Below are 20656 nucleotides of genomic sequence, written 5' to 3' on the forward strand. Positions count from 1 at the left end.
AGTTTACAGACCACCTCAAAAATAAGAAATAAAATCTGTCATAAGTACTATAGCAAAATAGACATATCAGACTTTTCTTGAGCCCTTACTAACTATATCAGGCACTGAAATATTAGGTAAGTATTAATCCCCCTTCTATATAAGCAAGCATTTGTAAGAAGTAAATTTTTCAATACAATAACTTTCAGCAGAAAAATTTCAAATGTATTACTTATATTCTTACCCCCCTGCTAATATTACCATAGAAATTTATCATATGAACACACTATAACAATATAGATTACTGATATAATACCTAGAAGCTTAATAATATTTGAAAGGCAGATTTTATTCTACCTGCTAAAGAAAGGAGCCATAAGAAATGTGTTAAGTAATCAGCATTCAAGAGGATCGAAGTAGATTTTAAGTTTATGAAGTTAGCTCTAGCTGGTTTGGCTCAGTGGATAGAGCGTCGGCCTGCGGAACAAAGGGTCCCTGGTTAGATTCTGGTCAAGGGCATGTATCTTGGTTGCAAGCTCCTCCCTGGCCTGGGCCCTGATCGGGGTGCGTGCAGGAGGCAACCAATCCATGTGTTTCTCTCTTCTCTCTGTCTTTCTCTCTCTCTTCCATTCTCTCTAAAAAATCAATGGAAAAATATCCTCGGGTGAAGATTAACAACAACAACAAAAGTTTATAAAGTTATTGAGTTGAATTTCTGGATAGTATAGATAATTAAAGAGATTCCTCTTAGCAATATCTGACTCTTAATTCTTTTTTAAAATTTTTATCTATTGACTTTAGGGGGGGAGAGAGAAACACTGATTTGTTATTCCCCTTATTCATGCATTCATTGGTTGGTTCTTGTACTAGTATGTGCCCTGACCAAGATCGAACCCGCAACCTTGGCATATGGCGACGACACTCTGAACAACTGAGCCACCCAGCTAGGGCTGACTCAATTCTTTATATTGCTTTAGGCAATATAAAACTGTCATTGACAGTCTACTATGATAAGACTAGTACATATAGACCAATAAATATTTTACTGCTTATAATCAGTATGTCATTAGTTATCTAGACAAATAAATTACTTCTGATAGCCTCAAAATGTAAGGACTCTGATATGAAAAACAATGTGACTGCCTATAATGTTTATTGGTAGTACAATTCAAATCCCAAATTCCCAATTACAGTAATTTTTCATATTATCTACTTTAACAACAACAACAAACTTAAAAAAAGACTGAAATACAGACTAAAGGTAAAAACAACAAAAATGCAAAAGTGATTTCAAGAATACCACAAACCATCTAAAACTTAAGGTTAAAATAGTAGAATTTGTCTTTAGAAAATATTGGAGCATGGGGACAGTTTAGTAAAATAAATCTGGCCAGGAAACTATACTTAGGGTGACCACAAAATTTACATCTAACCTGAGACATATGCAAGAATGAAAGGAAGCACTATTTATAGTTATGACTGGACAAAAGGCATAAATTGGTACTGTCTCAAGCACAACCAGACTTATAAGTGTCCTTCTAAAACACCTTTCAAGATAAATGGTCACATTAAACCAGTAAGATATATAAGATAACAGGAAAAGCCAACATCCACAACCTGTTTCCTTATAATATGCCATCTTATATAATAATAGTATGCAAATTGTCCCCTCAACCGGGAATTCTTCAGGGAGTTTGACCAGGGGGTGGGTTTGGCCAGGGGAAGGGAGGGAGGCCCTGGCCGGTGGGGGTGAGGAATATGGCAGGTGTTGGCAATGCGGTGCTGGCAGCAGTGGAGGTGCTGCCAGCCTCAATGGGCCCCGATGACAGCAGGACTGCAGCAGGATGGTGGAGCAGGTAAGCCAGTGGTGCCAGGCCAAGGCGGGTGCCAGGCAGGGCTGCGGGGCTGCAAGGCTGGGGGCGCGAGCTAGGGCCCAATCTCTGCAGGCCACCCTAAGGGACCCCACCTGTGCACAAATTTTGTGCACCAGGCCTCTAGTATTAAATTATAATTTTTGATTAAGGAATACTATTTTTCAGGTACCAGTTACAAGTAATCAAACTTCTCTGTTTTCTTTCGTTTTTTAAAAATATTTTTATTAATTTTTAGAGACAGAGGGAGAAGGAGAGGGAGAGAGAGAAACATTGATATAAGAGCAAACAATTAGCTCCCCCTGCACACCCTCTATCCTTGCATGCCCCTTACTGGGGATGGAGCCCACAACCCAGGCACATGTTGTGGGAATCCAATCAGCAACCTTACGGTGCATGGGATGACACCCAACAGAGCCACACTGGTCAGTCAAACCCCCCTGGTTTTCTTACTTGGAGGCTTAACTGACTATTCTAGAGTCTCAGCAACGGCTACTTAATAAAAAAAATTTTTTTTAAAAATAGAAGTTAAATATTTAAACACTGTGGACCAGACAGCATTTTAAGCACTTATAAATTAGCTCATTCAGTCTTCATAACAGGAATTTTTCTCCCTGAAAGACAGGGACCTTTATCCCACTGTCACAGATGAGAAAACTAAAGCACAGAGAAGTTAATAGCCCACCCATGGTCAAAGTAAGTGGGGGAGCTGAGGATTCCAAAATGTATTTTTACCTACTGTACTATGTCACCACTATTGCTCCTGTAGTGGGAGGAATTGGGAGCCCATGATTTTTCATAAACACATAGGACAAGTGGAGCTCTGAAGTGTGTGTAGTCAATGAGTAGAATCAGACTGAACAAATTTAAGTAACTGTGATATAATTTCTGGTACATATTCTTTACCAGTGGTCAGGCAGCAGCAAACCTTGGCCTGGGAAATTTCTATTATTTGTGATAAAGAGACACCTATTTATTCCACTGTTACTATGATATTGCTTTAATCTGTGCTATGGGTTATTTCAGGCTATTACAGGGTGAGGATGATGACAATGATGATTATGATAAAAGCTAATATAAATGGTGTACATATGTGTCAGGTACTGTCCAAGCTCAGTAACATATTAACTAATATAATCATTCTAACAACCCTAAGAGGTACTGTTTCACACTAGTAAGCTTGCTCAAGGATACACAGCAAGTAACAGAACATGGATTAAAACCCATACCCTGAACAACTAATTTATTTTATAAGGGATCCTATTTGCCCAGAGGTAGGTTCATATAAGTTGTATTATAAAATAGTTCTGTTATATTGTAAAACAAGAATTGTTAGTTTTTGGTGGATAGGCCACAGAATCAAGTTTCGATAACTGCTTGCTATGTAAATATAGGTAACTCAGATATCTCAAGTTTCCTAAATAATATGAAAAGACTGGATTCTATCTCGAAGATCTTTTCTAATGCAAATATTATTTATCTGAGTGTAGATTTTATATTAAGTCTATTACATATGACACATGTAATTATAACACAAACTACCCTCTGAAAACTATTTCTGCCAAAGTACCAATCATATATTATTAATATGTTCCCTTTAAAAAATTATGACACAAATGTATATTTAAATATGAATTACTAGAGGACCGATGCATGAAATTCATGCATGGGTAGGGTCCCTAGGCCCGGCTGGCTATCAGGGCAATCTGTGGGGTGACCGGTGGAGCGATCAGGGGGCACCTGCTGGCACCCATCTTGGCTGGCCTGGGGCCTGCAGGCTGGGGTCAGCTTCTGCGTTGAGCATCTGCCCCCTGGTAGTCAGTTCACATCATAGCAACCGGTTGTCCCACCGGTAGTTCTGCTGTTCTGTCGATTTGCATATTAGGTTTTTATTATATAGGATGATAAACAAAAATATAAGGAGTGAAGTTAATTGTGTTAGGGATTTAAGTGGGAATAATAAAGCCACTGCTAAATCCTATAAATCTAGCTCCAAAGGAACAAGATCTGGTGTAAAATTCAAGTATCAGTACAGTGTTTTATTCTGTATTTTATCATGGTTTTGTATTAAATATTTGATAATGAAAAACTTTATGTACTCCATCTAGTTTGTTATTGTCTCAGGGTCAATTTTCCCCTTTGTAGGAAAAGTACCAATAATTAAAAAAATAGAGAAATAATTTGGCTTATCATGTCTGTTTTATAACCAACATTTTAGAAACATAACTAACAATAATAATAGCTAATAGCTATATAGTACTACTGCAAGTATCAGGGACTATTCCAGGTATTTTATCAATTAATTTAGTCTTCAAAAATCCTATGAGGCTGGTGCTGTATTATTCTCAATATGCAGATGAAAAAATAATGCCCAGGGAAACTAAAGCCCAGAATAGTTAAGTACTAATGTGAGAGTAAGAAATCCTAAGAATTAAACTGCATCTTTAAAATTATATGAAATATCTTTTTGCTGACTAAATGAGGAAAGAAACAAACAAAGTAACAAAATTGATGATGATGATGAAAAATTTACCATTTATAGAGTGGCATGCTAGTACTTACCTAAGATAATCCTCAAATAATTCTAAAAAGCAAGCATTGTTACATTCATTTTACAAATTAAAATAGCGAGGCAAAGAGAAAAGTTCTTGCCCAAGATCATAGAAGAGAGATCAACATGGCCAAAATATGAGCCTAGCTTTGTGAAACCCTAAAGCCTGGCTTTTTCCATCATGCCAGTGTTTCCCAAACTTCAGACACTGGCATATCACCTTCACAAATTCTGCCATGTTCATGGGCCACTTGTGCTACTATGTTCTTAATATTTCTTTTTTAGATCAAAACTTTTCAAAAAGTTAATATTTACTTTAAAAGGAAGTTATATCACAATATAAATGGAAAATAAATATCACTTGAAATAAATAGAAGATAACAAAAACAGTAATAAATTCAATAAAAACAAAACTGTTATTTAATTTCTGCCAAATACCATTGTCTGCAAAACATGCTTGTGACTACATCAAGGCCTACCTATTCTTTATTAAAAGACTAACACAGGTACCAAACTTAAAAACTTATAGGTGCTAAAGACATAATAATTTAGCATCATGGTGAACAAAAATAAGATGAGATAATTTCCATTAAGAAGTAATCCAGTGTTAATTGCAATGGAGGTAGTAACAGAATAAGACCTAAGAAACGGTTACTGGATTTGCTGACTAGGATAAAAGTGAACTTAGAGAGCATTTTTTTTAAAGGTGGTGGGATTAAGGGGAATAAAACCGTTAAAATACTAGTGTTTAGGGAGGGTACAGGCAGCAGAGAAGAAATCTGGGTCATCTGTTGTTTCACAATAAAAAGAAGAAGAAAAATAGGAAGACAGCAACTGGGTCTGCAGGGTCAAATGAATAATACAGGAAGCAAAAGGGAACACTAAGCAGAAAATAACCGTGATACAATGCAATTAGTAACTATGACAATTCTATTTTTGCCATTTGTTAGGTGCAAGTGGAAAACACCATGTTTGCATTCGCTTCAGAATCAAATCTTGGGGGAATCAGCAGAAATGTGATTAGGGAAGTAAACGATTTCTGTTTCTAGGGGTTCAAAACTGTAGGTCGTAATAGAAATTCTAACCATAAACTCTCTTCCTCTGGTTATTAAATCCTTAGCTTTTTTGAAGGCAGGCACAGAATACAGTAGGCTCTTAGATTTTAAAGGTTTAACAACGGCAGTTTTCACTATTCCTGTGAGATTTATATGGACCATGACAAGTAGCATAATCTGTAATTTTGACGTGGCACAGTATCAGTGGCCTGTGCTAGGGAATGTGCTATCCCTATGTGGTACCACTGTGAGCGTGACCAGCATGCTCATCTCTACATGGATTTGTGGTCTTCCACATTCAGCCAGGTACGTTGGAAGTCAACTCAAGTTGTGCTTTATTACATTTTATAAAAGGATACAGAATGTGCCAAGATATCCAGATTCTGCCATTATTTATTTCTTTAGTTGCCAATAAATTCCCAGTTTTATTTTTTTAAACTTACAATTACTATGCTATAAAATAAAATATAGGGGGGAAAAGGTTTTTAAAAGGGAAGGAGGGGAACTGACAATATTGGTCAGCAAAGCAGCAAAGTCAGAGCTCAGAATGCTACTTGTTCCTGTTCTTTCAGCCTCCTTCTTTTCAAGCCCAGAATGTTGACTGGGCTGGGAAGAGAGTAACAAAGCCTTTTTACTTCCGTGGGTGAGAAATCTAGATTTGCTTTAATTCATCATCCCAATCACATTTATGAGTGCAGAGCAACAGCAAGGCTAAGCAAGTGGCTTGTCCTAAAAAGTGAGCTGTTTCCTAAACATCTACTATACACTTTTGCTGCTACAGAGCTCATGAGGTCATGAAAGAAAACAGACCTGAGTTTTATTCAGTTTGCTTACAGTATTGTTGGGATGTAAATATACTAGAAAGGCAGCTAAGCAATGACAAACAAAAAGCTATACACAGTGCAAAATTCCTACAAAAGGATGGGCAAATGAAAGCCTCAGAGTGAGGGTGAGGTTGTTCAAATTAAATTTCCAAAGCCTACAAAAACTAAGTCACATTTTGAAAAATGGGGAGGATGGAAGCATGGAAGTTGTGAGGGGAGGGTACAGCACATGGAAAAAGTAGCATGATGAAAAGAAACTGATAAAGAGCAAGTAACTGTGAGAAACACAAAACAGATTTGCTGGGTTGGAACCCAAAGTCCATGTTAGGAGAATAATAGGAAACAAGATTGTGAGATGTAAGGGTGAGAGTCGGCAGATAATTTTTAAGGCTGGTTAGGCATGACCACTCAGATTTGATATGCTTTCACTATTGTCATGCATTTTATGAGAATGCTATGCTTTCCCTCCAAAAGAGTCAACTAAGTTAAATGAGAAACTACTGACCTTTTTCCTTATTTAGGTTAGTTGTCTACCACTACCTGTTCATTGTCAAGTTCAAGAACTGGAAATTATACTTCAAGATAGGCAAAAAAACTCATGTGAGTTTACTACTAAAGTGAACCTGACATCTTAAAAAAATTAAGAGGAGAATAGCATTAAGGTACTGTACCTTAAAGAAAAGTTACTAATATGCATGCTCACTATATTTGACTAGAGTTACCTGACTGAACAACTTCAAAAGTTTTCATTAACATACAGTCTAACTGAAAGATCTATACAATCTGGTCTCAGAGGTTCCATATTGTTTAAAAAGGTTCATAATTGGTGTTTGGAATTTTTAAAGTATTATGACAAAGTGAGAGGTTAGGCTAGCACTCACCAATGTACTGATGAGAAATGAAGCCCTGAAGTGTTAAATTAACCAGTCCAATGTGTTTTGGGTTCCTATCATGAACAGAATGATATGAGCGAAACAAACAAGGATAAGCTAACACTTCAAGTTGCTTGCCACATTTTAAGAAAAACATAGACACCTGAACAAGAGGCTAAAAGTACAAGATGTATATAAGTGCAAACATATAGAACAATGTGGGAAGGTTACAGGAGGGTTATCTGATTAAGAAGATCAGGGAAAAGTTCAAAGAAATAGGATATCAAATGAAAACAAAACAAAACATGAATGGTATTTTATAGTTTTTAAATTATTATTTCAAGTACCTTTCTAATTCCATAAAAGACAATACAATCTTTTAAAAAAAATTTTTATTAATTTTAGTGAGAGAAAGGAGAGGAAGAGAGGAAGAGAAACATAGATCAGCTGCCTCCTGCACGCCCCCTACTGGGGATCAAGCCCATAACCCCGGTGTGCGTCCTGACCTGGACTGGAACCTGGGACCTCTTGGTCCATGGGACAATGCTCAACCAACTAAACCAGCTGTCATCAACCTTTCAGACCTCACGGACCACCAGTGGTCCGTGGACCACAGGTTGGCAACCGCTGAACTAAGCCGCATGGGCCAGGGCAGATAATATAAGCTTATAAAGATGTTTCTTGATGACTTAGATTAGATAAATATTATACCTGGGATAGAAATTATAAAGAAAACAAAAAAAAACTATAAAAAATAGATTGCAAATATCTCAATATAGAAAAGAAACTCATCATGAGAGCAAACACAATATGTACTCCTTTGTGTCTAGCTTCTGCCACTTATGTTTGCATTTACCTTTGTTGTAGCATTTATCCGTGATTTGTTCCTTTTTACTACAGAACAGAATTTCATTGCATGGATATACCATATTATTTATCCATTCATCATATGATGGACATTTTTATTGCTTTTCAATTTCTGACTATTGTGAATAATGCTGTTAAACAGACATTTACACTTTTTTGTGTGCACGTTTTCATTTCTCTTGGGAAGATTCCTAAGAGTGGAATTGCTGGTTCATATAATATGTTTAACTTTTTAAAAAAACAGCCAAATCATTTTCCAAGAGCAGTGTATAAAGATTCCAGTTCCTCCACAATACCAATACTATGTCTTATTATTCTTTTAATTATAGCCACTCGAGTGTGTAACAGCGTATCACTGTAGTTTAATTTGCATTTCCCTAATGATGAATACTGAACATCTTTTCATATGTGGGTTGGCCATTCATATTATCTTCTTTAGTGAAATATCTATTAAAGTCTTTTCCCCATTTTTAATACAATTTTTCTTTATAATTGAGTTGCAAGATTTCTTTATGTATTCGAGATTAAAGAACTTTACCATGTTTTTAACATGCTAATATTTTCTGCTATTCTGTGGCTTAGCTTTTTATATTAAGTATCCTTTAAACTGTAAAAGTTTAAAAAATGCTAACGAAGTCCAATTTATCAGTTTTTCTTTTATGATTCATGCTTTTGGTGTCACATCTAAGAATGCTGCCTAACACAGGTCACAAAGATTTTCTTCTATGTTATCTAGAATTTTTATAGTTTTAGGTTTTACAATTAAGTATGTGATCTATTTTGAGATAATTTTTGTGTAGTACTGTCTTAAGTATATAGCACAAAAATATGGCTAAGGCCATTTTTTAAATATACAGATATCAAACTGTCCCAGCACCATTTGTTTAAAGACTATTCTTTCCCAACTGATCTGTCCTGGCACTTTTTTCAAAAACCAAATGATCATAAATATAAGAATTATTTCCGGATTCTCAATCCTGTTCCACTAATCTACATGTTCATCCTTTTGCCAATCACACATTCTTGATTATTTGAGATTAGTTAAATTTTAAAATTAGCTAGGGTCTCTTATTTTGTTCGTTTTCAAAATTGTTTTGGCTATTCTAGGTCCTTTGCATCTCCTTATAAATTTTAGAATTAGCTTGACAATTTCTTCAAAAAAGTCTTCTGGGATTTTGATAAGAATTTTGTTGACTCTGTAGATCAATTTGGGGAGAACCATCACTTTAACAACATTCAATCTTCCAATCTATGAACACAGACTGTCTCTCCATTTATTTAAATCTTCTTTAATTCCTTTCAGCAATGTCTCTATAGTAAAAACATCTTGGTGCTTTTGTTAAATTTCTTCCTAAATATTTTATTTCTTTTGATGACACGGTGAATAGTTTTCTTACTTTCATATTCAGATAATTTCTCACTACAGAATTGTTAAACTTGCCTCAGTTTGTAGAAAAAGTAAGAGCCATTAGGCTAGCATATTCTAATTTCCCTCCATTAAATCTATATACCTACTTCTCTCTATATTTATGTTTTTACTTCTTCTTTCCTTTTAAAATTGAGGATGATCCATTTCCTATCAAAGAACTGACCCTCTATGCCAGGGGTTCTCAACCTGTGGGTCGCGACCCCTTTGGGGGTCGAACGACCCTTTCACAAGGGTTGCCTAAGACCATCGGAAAGAAGATATATAATTACATATTGTTTATAGTAGCAAAATTACAGTTATGAAGTAGCAACGAAAATAATTTTATGGTTGGGGGTCACCACAACATGAGGAACTATATTAAAGGGTCACGGCATTAGGAAGGTTGAGAACCACTGCTCTATGCAGTCAGGATCCTGAACTTTGTTTTCTCAAGGACTTCTCTCATCTTCCTTCCTTCTTTTATTAATCCTAACAACTAAAATCATGCTGCAGTATTTCTTACACTCAACAAAGACTTCCTTTATATCCTCATACACCTCTTCTACCCTGTATCTGTTTCCTTTCATAGGCAAACTTCTTTATAAAGCTATCTACACACCAAATTTCTAGGCCTGAGCTATCATGTATCCCCTCAAGTCACTTAAATCTGGCTTCCATCTCTACAAAGCCATGAAACTGGCTCATCTCAGTTACTGATGACCTCTAGGTTGTCAAAGCCAATGGCCCACATCTTCTCGACTTCTAAGTCAAACTCAATACAGTTAATTATCCTTTCCTTGAAAACTTGCAGTGCTTGGCATCCATGACATGATCCAACATACATTCCAATTTCCCTACAATCACTCTGGCTGTCCTTCTTATGCCTCCTTCCTAGTGACCTTCCAGTTTACACAACTTTAAAATGTACAGAGATCCTTGGGGTTCTATTTCTAGCCAAACCTATACTCCCACAGTCTCTTCCTCAGAGATTTCACCTATTTTCATGGCTTTAAATATCACTAATACACTGATAATCTTCAAATTGACGTCTCCAAGCCAAATATCTGAGTTCCTTAAGATAACTGGCTCTCTCTGATAGAGGTCTACTTGACAATCTCAGAGGCTTCTGAGAACTAAAGACTGACTAAAGGAAACTCCTAAATTCACATTATCCCTCCTCCAAAATAAAACAAGCAAAAAACTAAAACAACAAAAAAAACACATTCTTTCCCCAGCAATCCAATAATGACAACATCCAGCAATACCCCTGAGTTCTTCTCTCTTAAGTTTCACATCCAATCCATTATCATGACCTCCTATTTCTACCATGTAAAAATATCTCAAATCCAATTCATTATCATGACCTCCTATTTCTACCATGTAAAAATATCTCAAATCCAATTCATTATCATGACCTCCTATTTCTACCACCTAAAAATATCTCAAATATGTCCACTCCTCTCCATTCCACTAATGTAAGTCATTGTCCCCTAAATTACTGCATATCCACTAGCCAATCTATTTCTGCTTGTCCCAGTATTTTCTTCTCTATACAGCAGGGTAATTTTTTTATTTTATTTTATTTTATTTTTATTTTTTTAATATTTTTTATTGATTTTTTACAGAGAGGAAGGGAGAGAGATAGATAGTTAGAAACATCGATGGGAGAGAAACATCGACCAGCTGCCCCCTGCACATCTCCCACGGGGGATGTGCCCGCAACCCAGGTACATGCCCTTGACCGGAATCGAACCCGGGACCTTTCAGTCCGCAGGCCGACTCTCTATCCACTGAGCCAAACCGGTCCTGGCAGGGTAATTTTTTTAAAATGTAATTCATATGATGCTACCTGCTGAACAAAATCTTTTCATATTTTAAAAAAATCTTTATTTTCAAAGTATTACATATGTTCCCTTTTTCTCCTCATTGACTCTTTTCTAGCCCGTCCCCGTCCCCCATCCCAGGCCTTCACCACCCTATTGTCTGTGTCCATGGGTTATGCATATATGCATACAAGTTCCTATATCTCTTCCCAACCACCCTTCCACCCCCACTCCCCCACCGCCACCTTCCCTCTGAGATTCAACAGTCTGTTCCATGCTTCTTGTCTTTGGATTTATTTTGTTCATTAGATTCCACATATGAGTGAGATCATGTTATACTTGTCTTTCTCTGACTGGCTTTGTTTGCTTAGCATAATACTCTAGGTCCCTCCATGCTGTCTCAAAAGGTAAGAAAGCCTTCTTTTTTACTGCTGCATAGTATTCCGTGGTATAAATGGAATACTGGGTCAAATGGCAGTTTCATATTTAATTTTTTGAGGAAACTTCATACTGTTTTCCATAATGGCTGCATCAGTCTGCATTCCTACCAGCAGTGTACTAGGGTTCCCTTTTCTCCACATTCTCACCAGCACTTGTCATTTGTAGATGGTGGCCATTCTATCAGGTGTGATACCTCCTTGTCGTTTTAATTTGCATCTCTCTGATGATCAGTGACTTTGAGCATTTTCTCATATGTCTCTTGGCCATCTGTATGTCCACTTTGGAGAAGTGTCTATTTAGGTCCTTTGCCCATTTTTTAATTGGACTGTTTGTCTTCCTTTTGTTGTTGAATGAGTTCCTTATATATTTTGCATATTAATCCTTTATCAAATGTATCATTGCCAAACATGTTCTCCCATACAGTGGGCTCCCTTTTTGTTTTGTTGATGGTTTCTTTTGCTGTGCAGCTTTTTATTTTGATGTAGTTCCATTTGTTTACTTAGGAGATGTATCGCAAACATATTGCTACGAGAGATGTCTGAGACTTTTTCTTTCTTTTTTATTTTATTGTTTAAAGTATTACATATGTCTCCTTTTTCCCCGACTGACACTCCCCCCACCCAAGATGTTTGAGATTTTGCTGCCTATGGTTTCTTCTAGTATTTTTATGGTTTCACAACTTACATTTAAGTCTTTTATCCATTTTGAGTTTATTCTTGTGTATGGTATAAGTTCGTGGTCTAGTTTCATTTTTTTCCATGTATCTGTCCAATTTTCCCAACACCATCTACTGAAGAGACTGTATTGACTCCATTGTGTGTTCTTGCCTCCTTTGTCAAATATTAATTGAACATAATAGCTTGGGTCGATTTCTGGGTTCTCTGTTCTGTTCCATTGGTCTATATGTCTGTTCTTGTGCAAGTACCAGCAGTTTTGATTACAGTGACTTTGTAGTAAAACTTGACGTCTGGTATTGTGATTCCTCCAACTTTGTTCTTCTTTCTCAATATTGCTGAGGCTATTCATGGTCTTTTTTGTTTCCATATAAATTTTTGGAGTATTTGTTCTAGATCTGTGAAATATGCCATTGGTATTTTAATAGGGATTGCATTGAATCTGTAGATTGCTTTGGGTAGTATGGACATTTTAATGATGTTAATTCTACCAATCCATACACATGGTATATTCTTCCTCTAGCTCTTGTTTATATCTTCCTCTAGCTCTTTTTTCAATGTCCTGTAGTTTTCCAAGTAGAAGTCTTTTACCTCCTTGGTTAAGTTTATTCCTAAGTATCTTAATTTTTTTGTTGCAGTGATAAATGGGATTGTTTAGTTTCACTTTCTAAGAATTCTTTCTTGGTGTACAAAAATGCCATCGATTTCTGGGTGTTAATTTTGTGTCCTGCTACATTGCTGAATTCATTTATTAAATATAGTAGTTTTTTGGTGGCATCTTTAGGATTTTCTATGTACAATATCATATCATCTGCGAATAATGAGTTTTACTTCCTCCTTTCCAATTTGGATGCCTTTTGTTTTCCTCTTGTCTGATCACTGTGGCTAGGAATTCTAGTACTATGTTGAATAACAGTGGTGAAAGTGGACATCCCTGTCTTGTTCCTGTTCCTAAGGAAAATGATTTTAGTTTTTGCCCATCGAGTATGATGTTGGCTATAGCTTAGTCATATATGGCCTTTATTATGTTGAGGTGTGCTCCCTCTATTCCCACTTTGCTGAGTTTTTATCAAAAATGGGTGTTAGGTTTTGTCAAATGCTTTTCCTGCATCTATTGATATATCATGTGATTTCTGTCTTTCAATTTGTTTGTGACATATCACATTTATTGATTTATGAATACTGTACCAGCCTGGCATCCCTGGAATAAATCCCAATTGGTCATGGTGTATGATCTTTTTAATATATTGCTGGATTCAATTTGCTAATATTTTGTTAAGGATTTTAGCATCTATGTTCATCAGGGATATTGGCTCTTTTAGTATTTTGTAATCCAAACTCCTTATCACTGTGTACAAGACCTATAGCCATTCTCTGCTCTTGTTCATATTACTCCAACTTTTCATTTTCTCAAACACATTAAGCTCCTCACAGCATCAGGCCCTTTGCATTCTGTTCCCTCTATGTGAAACATCTCATTCTCTCTCCCTTACTTTATGTCCATGTCTCTTCAGTGAGGCCTTCCCTTACACCTAAGTAGATCCCCCCGGTCTCCCATGATACTCTATTAACTGTACACAGTTCTTTTCCATTTTTACTTTAGCACAAGTATAATCCAAGAAGGCAGGGGAAGATTTCTGGTTTTTCACTACTGCATATACACCCCAAATATAAACAGTAACCATAAAGAAGTATTTATTAAAAATATACAAAACTTTAAGGAACACATGTTCATTCAGCATTTCACAGATTCGTCTGCTCTTCCTTAAAACTTTCTTACTGTAGTAGTCCATGGGATGAGCTTGACTAGGTTGGGGGAAGGTTGACAACCTCAAATTATACACAAAATTTCGTTTAACTATGTTTTCTAAACAGATGTCCAGTGTGTATGCCAGAATCTCAAAGGAATCCAAAACCTAAGAGGTTAGAAGGAGATAAATGATAAATTCCAGTTTCATCATTTAACAAGATAAACTCAAATTCAACATACAATTCTTGAAACAAAATGAAGAAGAGATGTAATTTTTTTAAAATCTAAGTCCTATAATTTATCAAATCCCAATGAAATCTGGTGTATGGTATGAACTTTAAAAAAGATCTCTGAGTCAAACTTATTATATCCTGATTTTTTAGGTCATGCCTATATGTATGCAACCCATCAGACATAAATTCCTTACATAGAGGTAAAGTAGGGAAAAGAAAAATGAAAATGCATCTATCACAGAAAAGACTATGGAAAAATGAAACATATATGAGGAAAAACACTGGAAATGCAAAGTCTGTCACTCATTTAAAATTTTCATTGGCCATCTAGATGCCTTAAAGAACCAAGCACGATGGATCTCAAATCTCCCAAAGAATATAAAAGAAATCAATTCCAGTGTCAAAATCATGAAGCAACTAATTTCAAGTCTTTGCGCTACTTTCTTAAGGTTGCGGTTAGAGTCTGAAAATCCAATCCAATCACTTCAGGTAGTGACAATACCCAGATAGTAAGTGATTTGTTCAAGGTCACAAAGCCAGCTAGAGACAGGACTGGAACTTGCCTCCCATATTTAGTGCTCCTTACACAAATCTCTCATGCTCTTTTACTGCTCCATCAAAATACTTAGCATGAATTCCCAAAATACTAAGATTCTAACCGTGGGATTTGGTTAAGGAAAAAAATAGACCAAAACTAGCACAATGTAATATAAAAAGAGAGACATTTTTAAAGTAAATATTACACTACATAAAGTCATTAAGTGTGACATTTTTCACAGTGTATGGTTTTTCAACTGTGTATAAGAAAGTGTCTAATTAAGGCAAGATTATTTTTATAGGTTCTTATAATTCTTTAGGGATTCAGGAATTACAAATGAAAATAATCCCTACTCCAGAATAACAAACCTGACATTTATTTGTATTAAGTTTATAATTTTCAGTGCATAATGAAGCTCTGTTTCCTATTTTAATCCTATCACTAATGAGTAGTTCTTATAATTGAACAAATTTTAAGAGAAAGACAAAATGGTTTATGTTTAATTCTTGTCACTTTCCCCCCATTAACTTAATGTGTTATTCAAATAGTCTAACAAGATATTGCTCAACACAAATGATCTAAAAGATTTTTTCAGCCTCATTAATAGGGTACATTGTTTATAACCTTCAACAAAGGAACAGTTAGTACTAGAAATTTTTATCAAATTATTACACATTCAAAGTTTGTAAGAAGCTTTAAAACATTTCCCAGCATAGAGGTTTTAAGCAAAAGCTAAGAAACATACTTATTAGCGTGGTAAATAGCATACCTTCCCTAATCTTTAAAAAATAAAATAAATTATTTCTGGAAAAAAATATTTTTAAACCTCTGAATATTTTCTTGTGCAGCAGACAGCAAAATTTCTTACAATTAAATCCTATAAAGACAGATTTTTCTCCCCCTGAGTTCTGCTCCTTTCTGGTGTGGAGCATAATTCTATAAAGTGTTAGCTATTCATATTCGCTTTGTGTATTGCCATACTGTCTCCATAAACAAACCCTTAAAGTCAGAACATACCTTAAGATGTTTGACAGTTGTAGTAATGTAAAATTGTGTGTCTGTGTGCCCATACCAACTTCAAGAATCTTCCTATTTCTCTTAAGTGGCTGTGTCTCAAGACATTATTATACATAAAACTATTTACTATGTGAAGGAGAAAATCCATATATAACTCAAAACAAATAATTTAGAATATCCAGTCTTCATAAGAACTTTGGGCAAAACAATCACATGAACTGTGAAAGTAAGAAAGAGCTGAGCCCAGTTGGTGTGTCTCAGTGGTTGAGCATCGACCTATGAACCAGGAGGTCACAGTTCAATTCCGGGTCAGGGCACATGCCCGGGTTGCTCTTTCACTGATCCCCAGTGTGGGGAGTGCAGGAGGCAGTCAATCAATGATTTTCTCTCATCACTGGTGTTTCCATCTCTCTCTCTCCCTCTCCCTTCCTCTCTGAAATCAATAAAATATATTTTTAAAAAAAGAAAAAAGAATTGAGAGGTGCCAAGGAATAATGATAAGGAAGAGAGACTCTGTTCACTAACAAGTTATTTAATTTCTCGACTTATCAAGTTCCTAGTTAAAAAACAAAAATAATATCCACTTCAGAGTTGTTGCAAGGATCAAAAGAATTCCTCCATGAAAATTACTTGCCTGGTAAAAGAAACATAATAAGCACTCAATAAATGCCAGCTCCTTCCTCCTTCAGTTTTGGGCCCTCTGTTCTTTGTTCCTAAACTCATTCCCCAAGATGACTCAGCCTTCTCACAACTTTTATTAACAAAATGCTGAAAATTATTCCATCAATGAAAGCCCTGATGTGTAGATGCATGCCCACAGTGTGAGCTATCTGTCCCCTGCCCCCAAGCAAGACACTTAGGTGATGAAAAAGAGACCCCAGATGCCTGAACTTCACTGTAAGAACCAGCACTTAGGTGGACAAATCTCTACCTGTTTCCAACCATCTCCTGGAGATTTCCATTGCCATCTCAAAATGCCGACATCAAACTCATTATCTCTTTTAAAAATTGGGCCCTCTTCCAGCCCCTTTTCTAATTGTGAGTGGGGTCCAACAGAGACTAATCCTTGTCCTAGTCTTCTTTCATCTTAATATCATCTAGCTTCATTTTCTGTCCTTCTGCCACCACAAGTCCAATCTCAGCACTAGTGATATTTTGGGCCAGATTAATTATTTGCTGGGGGGTTGTCCTGTGCATTGTAGGAAGTTTAGCAGCATCTCTCCCTCTTATCCACCAGATGCCAGTAGAACTGCCCCCTCGCCCCTGTTGTGGCAACTGCCCCCCCAGAGGATAAAATAACTGTCCTCACCAATGCCTCCCCTCTAACTCCTGTTCTACTGATCTCCTAAAGACTTCCCAAAGCACTGCTTTTATGTGTCATTTCTCTTATATCTACAACTACCTGTTGCCTTCACAGTTCAAAGCTCTCCACCCAGCCTTGATAATCTGGCCTCAATTAAACATTATCCCACAAAGCATCTCACATGGTGACTACTCAGAAGCCCTTCAATAACAGACCTGTTTGTTCATCCAGCCCCTCCTTTTCTATTCCTCTGTTGTCACCCTAGTTTGGATGCCCATAACCTAGCATCCATTTCAGACCACTGCACCAGCCTCCAAGCCCAGCCTCTACTCTCTTCCTCACTCAAAGTAAAAAACTACCAGTGAGCACCACTGCCTATTGAAACATGAAATCTTCCATCTGTTCTTCTAATCTTTCCTAATATAGTCTAATTCTATTTTCCATTACCCGGAAAACATACTCTACCTTGGGTACAAGCTATCTGCTAGTCCTTGGAAAGGCTCCTACACTTTCCACCTTCGGTCATGTTTTTTCTCTGCCTGGAAGTCCTTTTAATCCCACCGCCCTTCCTCCACACTAAACTCCCTCAGAACTAAGAAGCCTCTCCTGATACTTCCTTTGTACCTCTCCTATGGTATTCATATTTTGCTTTATGTTACACATGTATATTCCTGTAATTTACAAGGTCCCTGAGAGCTTCTTACCCTATTGATACTGTGCAATGCCCAACCAGTGTTAGGTAGGTAACTCAACAGTATGTGAGTTTCCCCAAATGCTTCCCACTTAGAAAGCAAGGGAGGGCTATGTTTTCAATCTCAAACTCCCTTACGCCAATTAAGTTCACATTCCCTCGCTTTTGTCTCACATTTTATGTCTTAAGCCAATTTTTAGATAAACTGCCTTCAAGATACCCAGAATGCCACTGCAATATATGTTACTGCAAGAATCCCACTGTAGGGATTTCTTATAGCTTCCAACTTGTAATTAAATCCTGAATATTTATGCTATTTAAGCTTTCTCTTTATACAAAAAGGCAATAGATATTTTTCAATGTTAATAAAATTAAGCAAAACATGAAAATAAGTGGATTGAATTAAACATATTTTAAGCAAAGGTTAACAAATTTGTCTATCTGAAATAACACATTTAAAATCCTAAATAAATGAGTCAGTTTATTTCCGCTCCCCCCAGCCCAAAGACATAACCATGGGTGGGGAATAGCCGGCCCTTGGGTCATGTAAGGCCGGAGAAATCATTTGATCTGGCCCTGCCAAGGCAACCGTAGGTGGGATTCAAAATTCAATAAACCTAGGAGCTTTTTTCATAGCAACATAAGTTTATACTAAGTTAATTATATTAAGCGAATGATGTTATCAATATCCAAATGGCCCTTAGCAGAAAAATGGTTCCCCACCCAGGACATAAACCAAAATATAACATGGGAAGTTTCTCCTTAATTTTAGTTCCTAAGTGAGTTGAAAGTATGTTTTATTTCTACAAAAAGACCATGTTCTGACCAGACCAAAGCCATATGAAGAGAGTATATACCCCACACTGCAACTAACAGTCTTTAGAAAGGTCAGCAAACTATAGGCCCTGTTTTGTGTGCCCCTGAGGTAAGGCTGGTTTTTACATTTTTTAAAGGCTTATAAAAAACAAAGAAGAATATGCGACAGAGACTGTGACAGCCAAAGCCTAAAACTCCCTGTTCAGCAACATGAATTTGAGACTCCTAGCTATGTAAGACACCCAACTTTTCCTCCCAAGATTTTAAAAAAGCAATATAAAACATACAAGATTATGCAAAAAAGATAGAATTCATTCATCTGAGCCACCGTTACTGCACAGGTAACTTCTAAAAGAGAGGCAGGCCTGTGTGAATTTTTATACTTCCCAGAATTTTTGTTTGGAAGAACTTGACTCTCATGGTATATGCTTGAAGAGTGGAGGTGCCTGGCCCCAAGTCACGGCGTCGGTTAACAACAGAATGGTGTCCAAGACCCAGGCCTCAAACCTGAGCCAGCGCTCTCTGCACCTTAACTACGCGTCGGGCTTTAAGTTTTGGAGATTTTGATAACTAGTTTCAACCATCATAAAGATGAAAGCTAAAAACCTGTTCCTGATTTGCTATGTAGACAGACTCTTACTAGCAGTCATGAATCATTAAACAGTTAACATCCATGCCCACCACGTCCATTAGATAAGACCTTCTAGGAAGCCTTTTATTTTAAAAACGGATGTGATAGAGAAAGCTTCAAACTCGCTCGGCTTGCTCCTCTAGGGCTACGGATGGAAGCGAACAGACACCTCCAACCCCCAGCTGCTCAATACTCACCTCCCACCCCAAATCCACAAGTTCCACCAGATGCCGATCGGAAACCTGTCTCGTTCACACCAGCCGCACGTTCTCTTATTAACCGCAAGTTCTTCTTGTGAACTACTCGCTAGGAGTTCCCATTTGTTAATCTCCCTAAGAATTTCACTTCTTTGGGGGGGGGGGTAAAAAACTGCTTCTTCGATTTCCAGATCTATAAGATCCACTTCACCGTGTCTGCTCGGTTAATTCAAGAATGAAAAAACAAAACAAAAACATTGTGCCTCTACGGATGACAGGACTACTCTGCACGACCCGAAGAGCTGTGTGTGTATACACAACGAGACTTGGGACTCAGACATGGCAACCACCCCAGAGTCTTCACCTGAAGTTGCTCTTCCAGGCTGGACATGACAGGTTCCGAGGGGCGGCCGCGAGAGATGCTAATGAACAGGCCCCCGCCCCCACCGCCTCTTTGCCTGACTCTTCTCCCCTAAGAGCGACCCCCTTCCCCTCGACCGCGGCCGGGGGAGCGCGGGGCCCGGGCACCTGCGGCCCCCGCCGGGGACGTGCAGCCGGGGCGGAGGAGGGGTGAGGTGTGTGTCTGGGGGGGGGGGGGGGGGGGGAGACCTGCCCACCGCCGTCCGCCCAGGAAACGGCACCCACTCCCACCGCGGCGGCAAGGGCAGGAGGCCCGAGCGGCCGGGAAGCCCCCGCGGAGGCCGGCAGGCCCCGGGCGCAGCGGAGCCGGCGCGGCGACCTCACCTGGAGGACCACGTCGCTGGGCAGCTGCGCGGCCCGGAACAGCTCCAGCACCCGCCCGTTGGCCGCCACCTTCTTGGTGCTCTCGATGTCGCAGTAGGAGAAGAGATCCGAGTAGTATTTCTGCTCCGCGTCGCTCAGCGTCAAGCCTTCCATCTTCGCCGCCGGCTCACGGCCCCCCGCCCGCAGGCCACGCGCGGGGCCCGGCCCCGGCTTCCTCCGCGGCCCGGAGCGCCCGGGAGCCCGGCCTCGCGCGCGCGGGGGGCGCCCGAGCCGCAGGGCCCGGAGGTCGCCCGGCCGGGCTCGGCCGCCGCCGCCGCCGGCGAGGCCCGCGCAGTCCCGGGCTCGGCTCGCGCGCGCGGCTCCGCTCGGGG

General features: G+C 38.3%; 1 protein-coding gene across 10 annotated transcripts in view; it reads right to left on the reverse strand.

Moving 5' to 3' along the window:
- REPS1 (RALBP1 associated Eps domain containing 1) overlaps positions 1 to 20502 on the reverse strand; it is a 75627-nt gene extending 55125 nt beyond the window's left edge. For 5 of the 10 annotated variants that reach the window (XM_070417788.1, XM_070417789.1, XM_070417785.1 and 2 more), the window contains exon 1: positions 20286 to 20501. In XM_070417788.1, the coding sequence (XP_070273889.1) occupies positions 20286 to 20438 (153 nt within the window). In that variant the 5' untranslated portion in view covers positions 20439 to 20501. Of the gene's footprint in view, positions 1 to 20285 lie in introns of all 10 variants that reach the window. The other 5 variants (XM_070417792.1, XM_070417790.1, XM_070417787.1 and 2 more) reach the window with 3 other exon arrangements.
- Between the last annotated feature and the right edge of the window lie 154 nt (positions 20503 to 20656).

Source organism: Myotis yumanensis, unplaced genomic scaffold (assembly GCF_028538775.1).
Source record: "Myotis yumanensis isolate MYYU_CA2020_CCGP unplaced genomic scaffold, mMyoYum1.0.hap1 SCAF_6, whole genome shotgun sequence".
Lineage (NCBI taxonomy): Eukaryota > Metazoa > Chordata > Mammalia > Chiroptera > Vespertilionidae > Myotis > Myotis yumanensis.